This window comes from Narcine bancroftii, chromosome 3, assembly GCF_036971445.1.
Source record: "Narcine bancroftii isolate sNarBan1 chromosome 3, sNarBan1.hap1, whole genome shotgun sequence".
Lineage (NCBI taxonomy): Eukaryota > Metazoa > Chordata > Chondrichthyes > Torpediniformes > Narcinidae > Narcine > Narcine bancroftii.
Window position 1 is genome coordinate 186,159,590 of NC_091471.1, and position 15,772 is coordinate 186,175,361.

Below are 15,772 nucleotides of genomic sequence, written 5' to 3' on the forward strand. Positions count from 1 at the left end.
CTCGCAAGATTAAGGGTGTTGTGGTTGTCCTGCAGGTCAGCAAGGGCAACTCAATCGGTGGGGAGCTTGGGTTTCTCTACATTTTCCTTTCTACAGTTTTTTTATGGTTGGTCTTTTACAGTTAGTCTTTTTATGGTTATAAATTTTTTCAAGGTGTTTGTGTATTCACATATAGTAAAATATATTAACTTTCAAGAGTATGGTTGGAGGGGAAGAGAATTGGAGGATCTAAGAGGGTGGTATGTAGAAAGGACTAACAGAATGAATATGTTGAAATTTATGGCTATTAATATTAATGGAATACATAACCAAATTAAGAGAAAAAGATTATTTGCATCACTAAAAAAAGAAAATATATATATATAGCATTTGTACAGGAAACACATTTAGCAGAAGTAGAACATCTTAAATTGAAGAGAGACTGGGTAAGGTCATGTGGTAGTGTCATCTTACAACTCAAAGGCTGGGGATAGCCATTTTAATTAATAAAAATTTGCCTATTAAAATAGAAAAAGTAGTTACAGACCAGGCTAGGAGATATGTTATGACAGTATGCCAGATTTACTCAGAATCCTAGAACTTATTCAATGTGCACAAAATCAGTGAACCAGTGCGGACTCGAAAGGCCAACATGGCCTGTTTCCGATCCGTAAATGGTTATATGGTTATGGTTATATGTGCCTAACGAAAACGATCAGGAATTTATGCAAGATTTTTTTATAATTATCGGATACACAAGGCACATCTTACTGGGTGGAGATTTTAATTTCAGCTTTGATCCATTATTAGATAAAACTGGGAAAAAAACCCAAAAAAGCAGCTAAATTTACATTAAATTCAATGCAAGACTGCAAGAAACTGAACACAGCTCAGAACTTCACACAAACCAGCCTCCCCTCTTTCGTCTCCATCTGCATTTTCCACTGTCTCAGGCAAGCCAGCAACATATTAAAGGACCCACCCCACCCTGGTCACACTCTCTTCTCCCCACTCCCGTTGGGGAGAAGGTATATGAGCTTGTAAACAGGAACCTCCAGATTCAAGGACAGTTTCTTCTCTGCTGTTATCAGGCTCTGGAATGGATATCACATTGACAGAAGTTGATGCCCTTCCACTGTCTTTGTACTTCTCTCCATTCCGTGCACTCTGTGTTTGTACTTTTGTCTATCCTCTCGCTATTTGATTTATTGTAACACAGAACAAAACTTTCACTGGTCTCGGTGTACCTGTTAATGAATTTTTCAATTCAATTTCCTGATTGTTACCATTGAACTCCTACATGCACTTTGGTGGAAACAGATTGTGCCGCTCTGCCGCAGTCCTCCCACAGAAAATGGGTTGCTTCATTTCACCACACATAATGTGCAGCTCACAAGATGTTTGAACCATTGAGTTCCTCCAACAGTGAGTTTCCCTGTAGCTTGTGTCTATATTATATTTATGTTATTTATTTGTGTTTGCAGTCTGCCTACGTGACGGGAAAAGAGTTTATCATCGATGGAGGCTGGAGCTTGTGATTAATGGTGCCGGTTACAGACTACCTGAATCACCTCTGATTTAACCAACATAATGTGATTCCTCCCTTCATGGAGTCTTCCTCCAGCACTGTAAATCATCTTATTGTGTTTCCCCCCCCCCCCCCCCCCACCCCATTCTAAATCAGGTTTCCTCCTAGTGCTGTTAATGTCTCCTGGATCAATGTGTGTTCTCTAATCCTTCTTCCTGAGGCTGCATCCACCTGCTGGTTTGGCTTCCCCCACCCCCTCATTTGTACCAGACTTGCCCAGTCCCAGCACCCGCTGCCCTCCTGATAGAGAATAGCAAAAATCATGGACAGCTGGGAGCAGAAACTTCTTCTCAAACTTGGCTAATCCCTGTTGTGGATAAGTCAGCAGAGAACCATCAGCCCTGCAGCAGTCTGTGCATTCTGAAGGTCATTATCAGTTCCATTGAGTCCATCTCTCAATCTCCTGAAGCCAAGAGTTTGGGCCTGTGGATTCCGGTTCTTTCGGTGGATCACACGAAATTACTAAACCCAAACTTTCGTCCTGGTCAGACTTCCTTTATTCTGCAGAATTGTGAGTTATCTACACAGAGCATCACAGAGACTGACCTCGTGTTCTCAAAGTTTTCCCTTTGTCTAGTTCAAACATGGGCAGAGTTACATTTGGCCCAATTAAAAATTTACACTATACATTCTAACCCTATACTATTACTACTAAGTACAAATTCCATTGCTACACAAAATTGGCAGCCTCTCATCATACCTGCTCGATGATTGGTTCAAATAATTCTTATAGTTGGTCATCGTGCTAATTGGTCCTTTTGAATTGTCTGGCCTGCCTTACTAGAATGCTGCAAAACTTAGCTACACTATCTCTAGCTGTTAACCCTTTCCTTTTTCAGGCCTGACTTGCCTAATCATTCCTTAGGGCCATCCCATCCATGAATTGAATATGATGATTTCAGGGATAAATGTTCCAGGTGGCACAGAGGTTGTAGGAAGTGCTAAATCTCACCGCATAAATAAAGGCACAAATGCTGTTAAGCTCAGTGACCCACATTGTGTCTTTTTTATTCAACATGACTCCTTAAAGCCTCTCTCTCTTGCCCAACCCACCCCACTTGTGCTTCCCGTACGTGACGCGACACTGTCCCTGCTCATCAGTTTGTTGGCCCACGCAGGCATGTTTGGACTCCTGAGCATATGCTCGGGTGAGTCACTAACAGCAAAGCACACGTGGATGTGTGGCTGCGTCAGAGTCACCTGTGTTAATATGCAGAAGGATCTGGGAGTCCAGGCCCATAGCTCATTGAATGGGACCACACAAGTAGAGAGTGGGAAAGAAGGGATGTGGTCTGTTTGCCTCCATTCGATGGGGTATTGAGTCAAAAAGAAAGCCAAACACAATCTGCTGGAGGAACTCAGCAGTGTCAGTAGGAGAAGAATGGTTGGACTTCCACACCAAAACACTTTATTAGGAGTGAGAAAAACTAGAACAGAAGAAATGTGAAGAGGACAGGGTGGGAGGGGTGAGATGGGGCCCCCATAGGATTGGCCAGCCAGACAGGGTGAGGCATGATGGATGGAGGCAGAGCACCAGTCGTCAATCACCCACTACCCTGAATAACTCATCTCTCTCCACCTGACACATCTACTTTCTTGCACCTATCTTTTCCTCCTCCATCATGCCTCTGACTGTCATGTCTCACCACTCCAGAGGATTGTTTGACCAGATTCCAACATCTGCAGTCTCCTGTGTATCAACAAAAGTAATGAAGTATAAAACTTTGGTTCAACTGCAGTGAGAAAATGCAATTTTGGTCACCCTGTGATAGGAAGGATGTGGGGGCTTTGGAAAGGGTGCAAAATAAGGTTATAAGGATGTTGCCTGGTTTAGTGGATATGAGTTATGGGGAAAGATGGACAAACTGGCAGTTCGATCTACAACACACACATCAGTCTGTGAAGAAGGTACTGCTCAGGTCCATTTTAAATCTTTCCCTCTTACCTGAAATCTATTGTCCTCTAGCTTTAAGTTCACTTGCTCTGGAAAAAAGGCTGACTACCTTATCTTTGCCCTTCATGATGTTATAAACCTCAATGGGGTCCCCTCTCAGCCTCCTATGCTCCATGGATGAAGGTCTCAGCCTATAAATCCTCTCCTTATAATTCAAGCATCTACTTAAAGTAGTATTCTTATGTATCTTTTCTGCAGTCTTTGCAGCTTAATGGCATTCTTCCTATAGCTGGGTGAGCAGAACTGCACACAATGCTCCAAGTGTGGTCTCACCAATGTCTTGTACAGTGCAACATGATGTCTCCACCCCTGTATTCAATGCCCTGACCGATGAAGGCCAGTGTGCCAAACACCTCTGTCACCACTTTCATGGAACCCATACAATACCTTTCAGGCTCTACCATTTATCTTGCAAGTCCTGACCTGGTTTTACCTACCAAATTGCAGCACCTCACATTTGTCCAAGTTAAATTCCATCTGCCATTCCCTGCTCCATTTTCCCAGTTCATCTGGATTTCTTTGTAATCTTAGATAAGTTTCTTCTTCACTGTTCACTATACCACTATTTTTTGTGTCACCTGCAAAATTTCTAACCGTGCTGATACATTGTCACAGAACAGCAGCAGCCAATAGTAATTCTCTATTTACCATGATGTTATATTGCATTATTCCATTTAAACTTCCTCATATTCCCATGATCCTTATGAAAACATCACTGATTCAGATAGCAAGATAAGTGCATCTCAGAGGATCATACAAATTCCCTCCCATCTCTACCTCCTACTGCCTAGGAAAACCAGACAAGACACTGAAGGACCAATCCCACCACACACATTATCTTCTCCCTCCTCACATCAGGGAGAATATTCAAAAATGTGAAGTTAAACCACAAGATCATGAGGTATAGAAGCAGAAATAGGCCATTGAGTCTTCTCCGCCATTCTATCACGAACTGATCCATTCTTCCACTCAGCCCTTGCCACATCCCCATGACCTTTGATACCCTGACTCTTCAGATACCTAACAATTGTGCACTGTCAGGCTCAAAGATGCTTTGTTGCTGAAACCATCATATAGCACTGTTAAAGGGGGCGTGGCAAGATGGCGTAGGAAGAAGACGTGTGGAACCACCTCTCCCCAGCTGAATAATTAATGGCCGAATTATAAAGATATTTATTCAGCACACCTAAAACTTTTTCTGAAGCGGTTTAAACTTTGTATATAGCAATAATGAAGAAAATGAGAGGTCAACTGGTGAAGAAATTAAACTTTAAAAGTGTAGAGGAATTGAAGCCTACCTTCCAGAAGGATCCACAGGAGTCAACTGGAGAAGCCCCAAAGCAGCAGAAGCCTCTGCAGATGAAGCTGATTGTTACACTGGTGCCCTCGTTGCATTCAGGGACGCAAGATGGTGCCAGTGTGGTGAGTCTGCTTGCAGAGTGGGGGGGGGGGGGGGGGTGAGAGCGCGACACCCGATGTGCTCTCGATGAGGCCAGAGAGCGCGAGTGTGAGTGCCTGATTGTGAGTGCAAACACGTGTGCATGGCTGGCGGCGTCAAGGGTTGGAGGATATTTGCCTCTGAGCCCTAGCTAATCTGGGTGTGCACGAGAAACCGCGCATGCACACCACACCTGACCGGGCCCAGGCTGCGAGAGTGACCGGCCTCCACCGGGCCGACGAAGTTGGCTCAGGTTGGTGGGGGGGGGGGGGGGGTCCAGACCCGCAGCCAAGTGGGTTGGGTCGAGATGGTCTCCGTTGAACAGGAAGAGGAGGATATGCTGACAACATTCGAAGAAGAAGAGGAAGAAGCAATTCTACCAGCAGGCCAGAATTATATAAGGTCGGCCTCAAAGGTATAAACCCATTCAATTACAAACTTTTAAAACTTCAGGTGCTGAAGGTAAAATTACAGTACCTTTAATAGAAGATTTTATGAGGAGAATGGACAATATGGCTGTGCAAGTAACTCAAGGTTACTTGAGTTAGATAAAAGACCCAATTTGCTGAGTTGAGAGGAAAAATGGCTAATATATATATATGAAGTGTCTGCAATTAAAATGGATGTTAATAAATGTTTGAGAATGGTAGATACGGTGCAACATGAATTTAAATAAATAGGCATTTTATGATTGTAATAAGGTGGAGAGATATACTGAAAGGATGTACTATGTTGAACATTCTATTACTGGTTGGGACGTACAGAAATGAGAATTTTTGAAGAAGATTGACTCATTGGAAAATCAAAGTCAATGTAACAATGTCAAGATAGTAGGTTTACCAGAGGATATAGAAGGAACGGATCCAGTGAAATTTTTTCAGAAATGGATCCCAGGAATGTTGGGAGAAGAAGCATTCCCAAAGGGGTTGGAATTAGATCGAGCACATAGAGCTGTGCTGGGTGCCACTCTAAAGGAAACAATGAATAATTTGAATTTTGTGACATTTAACGTTAAAGGGCTTAACCATCCGATAAAACAGAAACTAGTATTGGACTATATTAAGAAGATGAAGGTGGATATTGCATTTTTACAAGAAATTCATTTGACCGAGAAAGAACATTTGAAACTGAAGTGGGATTGGATAGGTCATGTGATAGCATCATCTATTAACTCCAAGGCTAGAGGGGTAACAATTTTGATACATAAAAAAGTGCCTTTTATTTTGGAATCTTTTTCTGCCAATGCAGGTAGAGAGTTGAAGGTTTTTTCAGAAGCTTGGACCCTGATGAATGTGTCTGCACCAAATGAAGATGATGTAGCATTTGTAACAGATACATTTTTGAATCTGAATCAATCGAATAAGAATATTTTGGTAGGAGGGGATTTCAATTGTGATTTGGATCCATTATTGGATAAATCTCCAAAAATTGTGAAAAAAAACCTAAAATGGCTAAAAGAATAACTGAGTTGCTGAAAAATTTAAATTTAATGGAAATATGGAGATGGTTAAATCTGACAGAAGATTTTTCATTCTATTCTGCCCACCATGATTCCTTTTCGAGAATTGATTTATTTTTGGTATCGGTACAATTGCAAAGTAGAATTACTCATGCTGAATATAAGAGTATGATTCTGTCTGATCATTCATTACTATTAATATCATGCATTGGTCTTGAAGTGGTAAAAACTAGTTACCGTTGGAGATTTAATGAAATGTTATTAAAGAATCCTGAATTTATTGAATATGTTAGAGATCAGATTAGTTTTTTCTTGGAAACAAACAAAGGCTCAGTACAGAGTAAACTTATTTTATGGGATGCTTTAAAGGCGTACTTAAGGGGTCAGATTATTAGTTATTCTTCTTTGGCTTGGCTTCGCAGACAAAGATTAATGGAGGGGTAATGTCCACGTCAGCTGCAGGCTCGTTTGTGGCTGACAAGTCTGATGCGGGACACGGTTGCAGCAGTTGCAAGGGAAAATTGGTTGGTTGGGGTTGGGTGTTCGGTTTTCCCTCCTTTGTCTTTTGTCAGTGAGGTGGGCTCTACGGTCTTCTTCAAAGGAGGTTGCTGCCCGCCGAACTGTGAGGCGCCAAGATGCACGGTTTGAGGAGATATCAGCCCACTGGCGGTGGTCAATGTGGCAGGCACCAAGAGATTTCTTTAGGCAGTCCTTGTACCTCTTCTTTGGTGCACCTCTGTCTCGGTGGCCAGTGGAGAGCTCGCCATATTACACAATCTTGGGAAGGCAATGGTCCTGCATTCTGGAGACATAACCTACCCAGCGCAGTTGGATCTTCAGCAGCGTGGATTCGATGCTGTCGGCCTCTGCCATCTCGATTACTTCGATGTTGGTGATGAAGTCTCTCCAATGAATGTTGAGGATGGAGCGGAGACAACGCTGGTGGAAGCGTTCTAGGAGCCGTAGGTCATGCCGGTAGAGGACCCATGATTCAGAGCCGAACAGGAGTGTGGGTATGACAACGGCTCTGTATACACTAATCTTTGTGAGGTTTTTCAATTGGTTGTTTTTCCACTCTTTTGTGTAGTCTTCCAAAGGCGCTATTTGCCTTGGCGAGTCTGTTGTCTATCTCATTGTCGATCCTTGCATCCGATGAAATGGTGCAGCCGAGATAGGTAAACTGGTTGACCGTTTTGAGTTTTGTGTGCCCGATGGAGATGTAGGGGGGGGGCTGGTAGTCATGGTGGGGAGCTGGATGATGGAGGACCTCAGTTTTCTTCAGGCTGACTTCCAGGCCAAACATTTTGGCAGTTTCCGCAAAACAGGACGTCAAGCGCTGAAGAGCTGGCTCTGAAAGGGCAACTAAAGTGGCATCGTCTGCAAAGAGTAGTTCACGGACAAGTTTCTCTTGTGTCTTGGTGTGAGCTTGCAGGCGCCTCAGATTGAAGAGACTGCCATCCGTGCGGTACCGGATGTAAACAGCGTCTTCATTGTTGAGGTCTTTCATGGCTTGTTTCAGCATCATGCTGAAGAAGATTGAAAAGAGGGTTGGTGCGAGAACGCACCCTTGCTTCATGCAGGCGGAGGCCAACAACAGGTTATTAGTTATACAGCGAGGGTAAAGAAACAGTATTTGGCTGAAAGTCAGAATTTAGAGAAAAATAGCGGTGTTAGAAAATTTCAGAAGAGTTTGACTGAAGATAATAAGGTACAATTATCTAAATTGAAAATACGTTACAATACTTTGCAAACCTGTAAGTATGAGAAAATGATTCAAAGATCGAAACATTATTACAAATTAGGAGAGAGGTCCTAGCCTTGCAGTTAAAAGACTGAACAAGTGTCTAAGATGATCAATGCAGTCAAGACAAACTCAACGATGACATATAAACCCCAGGAAATTAATGATGAATTTTGTACATTTTACCAGGATTTATACACATCTGGGAGGGATTCAGGATGTTGAACAGATTGAATCTTTTTTGGCTAATTTAAACTTACCTTTGTTAAATGAAAAAGATATCAAGGAATTTAGAGCTTAAGGAGGCATTGCAATCCGTGCCTAGTGGGAAATCTCCAGAAGATGGATTTACAATGGAGTTCTATAAAGAAATTTATGGCTTGTTGTTTCCTGTATGTACAGAAGTATTTTGGCAAGCAAGAGACGTGTTTATTTTCAGTCATTTTCAAGGGTGTTAATAACAGTCATTCCAAAGAAGGATAGAGATCCATTAAAAGTGGCTTCATATAGACCAATATCTTTATTGAATGTGGATTATAATATTGTAGCCAAGGTATTAGTGAACAGATTGGCTAATTTTCTACCACAATTAGTACATGTGGATCAAGCAGTTTTTTATTAAGAATAGATATTCAGCTGATAATATTACTAAATTGATTACAATAATGAATGCTTCAAGATGGCCACTCAACCAACCAATGATAGTAGCACTAGATGCAGAAAAAGCTTTTGACCGTGTTAAGTGGAATTTTTTTAAGTGTTAGAAAGATTTAAATTTGGACCACTCTTTATTGGTTGAGTGAAGGCATTATATACCAACCCTTCTGCCCAGGTGGTGATGAATGAACAGGTTTCACCTGCATTTGATCAACCAGACAGGGCTGTCCTTTATCACCAGCCTTATTTGCATTAGTTATAGAACCATTGGCTCAAACGATAAGACAGGATATTAATATTAAGGGAATTAAAATAGGTGAACAAGAAGTGGCTACCTGCAATGGTTATGTAAACACAGAGGAGCACATGAGCTCAGTGACATCAGCAAGTGCATTGAGGATGTCACTGAGATCAAATGCTTCATAACCAGGGCTAACCAGAAAGCATGGATAGATGTAGAACTCTGCACCCTTCTCAGAGCTCGAGGTGCTGCCTTCAGGACAAGAGGTAGGATGGCACTAAGATCAGCCATGGCTTAACTCCCCCATGCAATCCGGAAGGCAGAGCGAGGGTATGCACAGAAGATCCAATAACACTGGCAAATTAAGGACAATGACACCTCCCTTCTGGACAGTCTGAACACCTTCTATGCATGGATTGATGAGAATAACAGGATGAAGTCAAAAAAAAGCTCAGTGTCCCCCTGATGAATGGTCACCCCCCCCCCCCCACCCACTGTGTAGCCACTGTGAGGAGAATCCTATCCAAGGTGAACCCACACAAGGCTGTGAGACCAGACAACATACCTGAAGGACTGCACAAACCAATTGACGGAGGTCTTCACGGACATCTTCAACACCTCATTGCAGCAATCCTTTGTTCCTGCAGGATTCAAGACAGCCATCATCATCCTGGTACCCAAGAGGCCAATAATAACAGGCCTCAATGACTGCTGCCCTGTGGCACTGGCCTCCATTATGAAATGCTTTGATCATCTGGTGATGGAATGCAGCAAAACACACCTCCCAGGGCTGCTGGCTCCATTTCAATTTCCCTGTAGAAGAAACCGTTCCACAGACGATGCAGTAACCTTGTCGCTTCACTCTGTCCTGGCCTATCTGGAGAACAATGCCTCATACACCAGGTTCATTGACTTCAGCTTGGCGTTCAATATGATTATTCCCCAGAGGCTGGTGAAGGTGCTGTCTTCATTGGGAATCAACACCTCTCTGTGTAACTGGATCCTGGACTTTCTAACAGAAAGATCATAGTCTGTCCAGGTTGGTAACAGAATATCGAGCACCATCAAGCTGAGCAATGGTGCACCTCAGGACTGTATGCTTAGCCCGCTCCTGTTCACACTACTGATCTACAACTGCATCACCAGATCCAGCCCCAAGTATCATCAAGCTTGCAGATGACTGAAGGGAGTCACGTGATGGAGTAGTGGCCGGACGGTGAACTCCAGCCCTCTCCAGAAAAGTCGGGAAAAACAAGAGAAAATACAAAGGCACAGAAATAAAAGTTAAAGAAAAGTGAGTATAAAGGTGGAAAGAAGATGGCGACAAAAAAAGAAAAATCAAAATCAACGGTAAGAAGAGAGGAAGAGAAGACAACGGAGGAAGAAAGAGAAGGCCTTACCTGTCCGAAGAGGCCCGCTGTGGAGAGAGAAGCCCGCTTCCTCAGGTCGGTAGAAATAGAACTACAACAATGGCTCGCAGAGCCGAGTAAAAGTGCGCAACCGCGCATGAAAAAAACACACCGACGGGAGGGGGGACCAGCTGGGGAGTCGATCTCCACAGCCGGCAACGACAGCTGCAGAACACCTGCAGCAAGAAGAGACCACAGAAAACAATGAAAACAAGAAAGAAGAGAAGGAAAGGGCAACAAAGAAACAACAGATGGCCAACCCAGAGGAAGAATGCAGTGAAATAGATGAAGGGAAAGGCAAGGTAAATGATATACTTTCTCTTGTTAGAGGATACATGGAGTCATTTAAAGAATGGCAAACACAGGAATTCAATGATTTAAGAAGAAGAATAAACAACACAAAAGAGAAAGTGAATAAAATAGATATGACCTTAACAGAAATGGGGAAAAAAATGGACAAGATGGAAGAACGGGCAGTAGCAGCAGAAATGGAGGTAAAGACTTAAAAAAGAAATTGGAGGAATCTAATAAAAAAACTAAAAAGACACAAGAACTACTAGCTCAAAAAATAGATATAATGGAAAATTATAACAGAAGAAATAACATAAAGATAGTGGGCCTTAAGGAAGATGAAGAAGGCAAGAATATGAGGGAGTTTATAAAAGAATGAATCCCTAAGACCCTAGGATGTCCAGAACTACAGCAAGAAATGGAAATAGAAAGGGCACATAGAGGCCAATGCTATTGTAGTAAAATTCCAAAGATATACTACAAGAGAAAAGGTTCTGGAGAAGACAATGGAAAAAGTAAGAGAGGGCAACAAACCACTGGAGTATAAAGGGCAAAAAATCTTCATTTATCCAGATATAAGTTTTGAACTCCTAAAGAAGAGAAAAGAGTTCAATACAGCAAAGGTGATTTTATGGAAGAAAGGGTATAAATTTATACTGAAGCATCCAGCGGTATTGAAAATATTTATTCCAGGACAACAAAACAGACTATTCTCGGATCCAGAAGAAGCACGAAAATTTGCAGAACAATTACAAAAATAGACTGAGGGATGAAGACGGGTAATGAGAGTAAAAATGATCACGATTGATATGTATGTGGGTAAAGACAAAAATAGACTGAGGGATGAAGACGGGTAATGAGAGTAAAAATGACCACGATTGATATGTATGCGGGTAAAGAGGTATAAGAGTGAATAGAGACAATGTGCATACGTGAATGTATCGGTAATTAGAGGAAAATATAGATAGTATAGACAAGAATTAATAAGGGAAGGTAATGGAATAGAGAGAATAAGGAGGGAATTAAAAGAGTGACCTTTGTGACATATGAAAAGTGAAATCTTTTCTGGGGGGGGCTGGGTGGTGGAAAATAGCGGTCACTGCAAAATCAGTTGACGCTTGCGAGTGGATTCGCAAATCCAAATGGAGAGGGGAGATGTGGTTGTCCGACAAGGGATAAAGGACAACTCAGGAGGGGAAGGGGAGATTGGGGATAAAGAAGATAGAAATAGGAGAATAAGGAAAATGTTGGATGTTGTAGGAATGTTGTCTTATAAAGAGTTGAAAATAAGAAAACAGAAATGGAAAAGGAGGAAAGGTAATGATGGAAAAACGGAAAGAGAAGATAAACAAAATATAAAATGGCTACGCTGAACTATATGACTTTAAATATTAATGGAATACATAACCAAATTAAAAGGAAGAAACTACTAAATTTACTGAAAAAGGAAAAAATAGATATAGCATTTGTCCAAGAAACACACTTAACTGAATTGGAGTACAAGAAATTAAAGAGAGATTGGGTAGGACATGTAACAGCAGCATCGTATAATTCAAAAGCAAGAGGAGTGGCTATATTAATTAGCAAAAATGTGCCATTTAAAATAGAAGAGGAAATAATAGATCCAGCAGGGAGATATGTTATGATAAAATGTCAGATATATTCGGAGCTTTGGAATCTACTTAATATATATTCACCTAAAGAAGAAGATCAAAAGTTTATGCAAGATATCTTTTTGAAGGTAGCTAATACGCAAGGGAACATACTAATAGGAGGGGATTTCAATCTGAATTTGGATCCAAATATGGATAAAACGGGGAAAAAAATTAACAGGAAGAACAAAGTAACCAAATTTATAATTAAATCAATGCAAGAAATGAAACTTGTGGACATATGGAGGAAACAAAACCCAAAAGAAAAGGAATACTCATACTACTCGACTAGACATAAAACATACTCAAGAATAGACCTATTTTTGTTATCAGCTAGTATGCAGGATAGAGTAAGAAAAACAGAATATAAAGCGAGAATGCTATCGGACCATTCACCCTTAATACTGACAGTAAAGCTAGAGGACATCCCTCCAAGAATGTATAGATGGAGATTAAACCCCATGCTACTTAAAAGACAGGATCTTAGAGAATTTATTGAAAAACAATTAAAAATGTATTTTGAAGTAAATACGGAATCAGTGGAAGATAAGTTTATACTATGGGACGCAATGAAAGCATTCATTAGAGGGCAAATAATAAGTTATGTAACCAAGATGAAGAAGGACTATAATCAGGAAACAGAGCAGTTGGAAAGGGAAATAGTAAACATAGAAAAAAAATTAGCAATGAAGGAGGATACAACTAAAAGAAGAGAATTGGCGGATAAAAAAATAAAATATGAAACATTACAAACATATAAGGTAGAGAAGAATATAATGAAGACAAAACAGAAATATTATGAACTAGGTGAAAAGACACACAAAATCTTAGCATGGCAGCTTAAGACAGAGCAAACTAAGAAATTGGTATTGGCAACAAGGAAAAAAGACAAACAAATTACATATAATCCAAAAGGAATTAAGGAAAACTTTAGAGAATTCTATGAACAATTATACCGAACTGAAAACGAAGGGAAAGAAGGGAAAATAGAGGAATTTTTGACTAAAATTGAACTACCAAAACTACAAATAGAGGAACAAAATAAATTAACAGAACCATTTGGAACAGTAGAAATACAAGAGATAATAAAAAAATTACCAAATAATAAGACACCAGGAGAGGATGGACTCCCAATAGAATTCTACAAAACATTTAAAGACTTATTAATACCGCACATATGTAATCAACCAGATTGATGAGACACAAAACTTACCAGATTCATGTAAAACAGCAATAATTACAGTGATACTAAAACAAGGGAAAGATCCACTCTCACCAGCGTCATATAGACCAATATTTTTGCTAAACACAGATTATAAGATAATAGCTAAACTATTAGCAAACAGATTAACAGAACAGGTACCGAAAATGGTAAATTTAGACCAAACTGGATTTATCAAAAAAAGACGCACAACAGACAATATTTGTAAATTTATTAACTTAATTCATGCAGTAGAAGGAAATAAAGCACCTGCAGTAGCAGTTGCTTTAGACGCAGAGAAGGCCTTCGACAGAGTAGAATGGAATTATTTGTTCAAAGTATTGCAAAAATTCAGTTTACCGGAGAAGTATATTAATTGGATTAAAGCATTATATAAGGGACCGTTAGCAAAAGTGACAGTAAATGGACATGTATCAAAGCAATTTAACTTAAGCAGGTCAACGCGGCAGGGATGCCCACTATCACCGTTATTGTTTGCGCTAGCTATAGAACCACTAGCAGAATTTATAAGAATAGATAATAATATAAAAGGAATAAAAATAAAAGACAGGGAATATAAAATCAGTCTATTTGCGGATGATGTGATAGTGTACTTAACAGAACCAGAACTATCAATAAAAGAATTATATAAGAAATTGAAGGAATATGGAGAAGTGTCGGGATACAAGATAAACGTAAATAAAAGTGAAGCAATGCCTATGAATAACGCGGATTTCTCAAAATTTAAGAAGGAATCCCCATTCAGATGGCAAATGCAGGCAATAAGATACCTAGGTGTACAAATAAACAAAAATCTAGGCCAATTATATAAACTCAATTACAATCCACTAATGAAAAAATTACAGGACGATTTAGAGCATTGGAAAGAGCTACCACTAACACTGATAGGAAGGATAAACTGTATTAAAATGAACATTTTTCCAAGGATACTATACTTATTTCAGGCATTGCCAATACAACTGACAGAAAAATTCTTCAAAGAGTTAAAGAAAATAATAAGGAAATTTTTATGGAGAGGGGGGAAACCGAGGATAGCACTAGATAAATTAACAGAATGGTATAAACAAGGAGGCTTACAATTGCCAAACTTCAAAAATTATTATAGAGCCGCACAATTAAGATACCTATCAGATTTTTATCAAACAAGGGAAAAACCAGACTGGACGAGATTAGAATTAGATAAAATAGGGGAAAAGATACCTGAACACATATTATATAAATGGGACGAAAAATTGGTACAACATAGAACTTCTCCAGTATTACATCATCTCCTCAATATTTGGAAGAAGATTCATGTAGAAAGAAATAAAACAAATTATCAATTACCAAAACTAATATTGATGCAAAATAAGCTACTCCCTTTTACAATAGACAACCTTTCCTTTAGAAAATGGGAAAAAAACGGGATTAAAAGAATAGAAAATTGTTTTTCAGGAAGTAGATTCTTATCCTTTGAACAAATGAGAGATAAGTACAATATAACTGGAGATACAGCGCTGGCATATTACCAACTGAGATCCTACTTGAAAGAGAAATTAGGAAGCAATTTGAGTTTACCAGAGGGAAGTAACCTTGAATATGTGATTACAGATACAATGTTAATCAAAAGATATATAACAAATATGTATATTAAACTGCAAGAAAAGGAGAATGAGGAAACAAATGGTAAAACTAAACAAAAATGGGAACAAGATTTAAATATAAAGATAAAAAAGGAAACATGGGAGAAATTATGTTCTGGAACGATGAGAAATACAATAAATACGAGGCTACGTATGATACAATATAATTGGTTACACAGACTATACATTACACCGCAAAAGTTAAATAAATGGGACCCAACAGTATCTGATAGATGTTTTCGATGTAAAAAAGAAATGGGAACAACAATTCATGCAATCTGGACATGTGAGAGAGTAGAAAAATTTTGGGATGATCTCAATCAGATATTAAATAAAATAACAGAAAACAATATACCAAAGAATCCAGAGATCTTTCTCCTAAGTAACATAAAAAATAAAGAATTTGGAATTGACTTGGAGGATGCACAAAAAAGATTTGTTAAGATAGCCCTAGCCGTAGCAAAAAAATGTATTATGTCAACCTGGAAATTGGAAGATAATTTGAAAATACAACAATGG

The 15,772-nt window shown here is 39.7% G+C and overlaps 1 protein-coding gene across 5 annotated transcripts in view; it reads left to right on the forward strand.

Annotated features, from left to right (window-relative positions):
* The window catches only part of bdh2 (3-hydroxybutyrate dehydrogenase, type 2), an 85,085-nt gene extending 82,528 nt beyond the window's left edge, over positions 1-2,557 (forward strand). For all 5 annotated transcript variants that reach the window (XM_069926086.1, XM_069926084.1, XM_069926083.1 and 2 more), the window contains one exon: positions 1,464-2,557. Coding sequence is in view for 1 of the 5 variants with exons in the window: in XM_069926085.1 (XP_069782186.1) it covers positions 1,464-1,517 (54 nt within the window). In the remaining 4 variants the exon portion in view is untranslated. The remainder of the gene's footprint in view (positions 1-1,463) is intronic.
* The last annotated feature ends 13,215 nt before the right edge of the window (positions 2,558-15,772 follow it).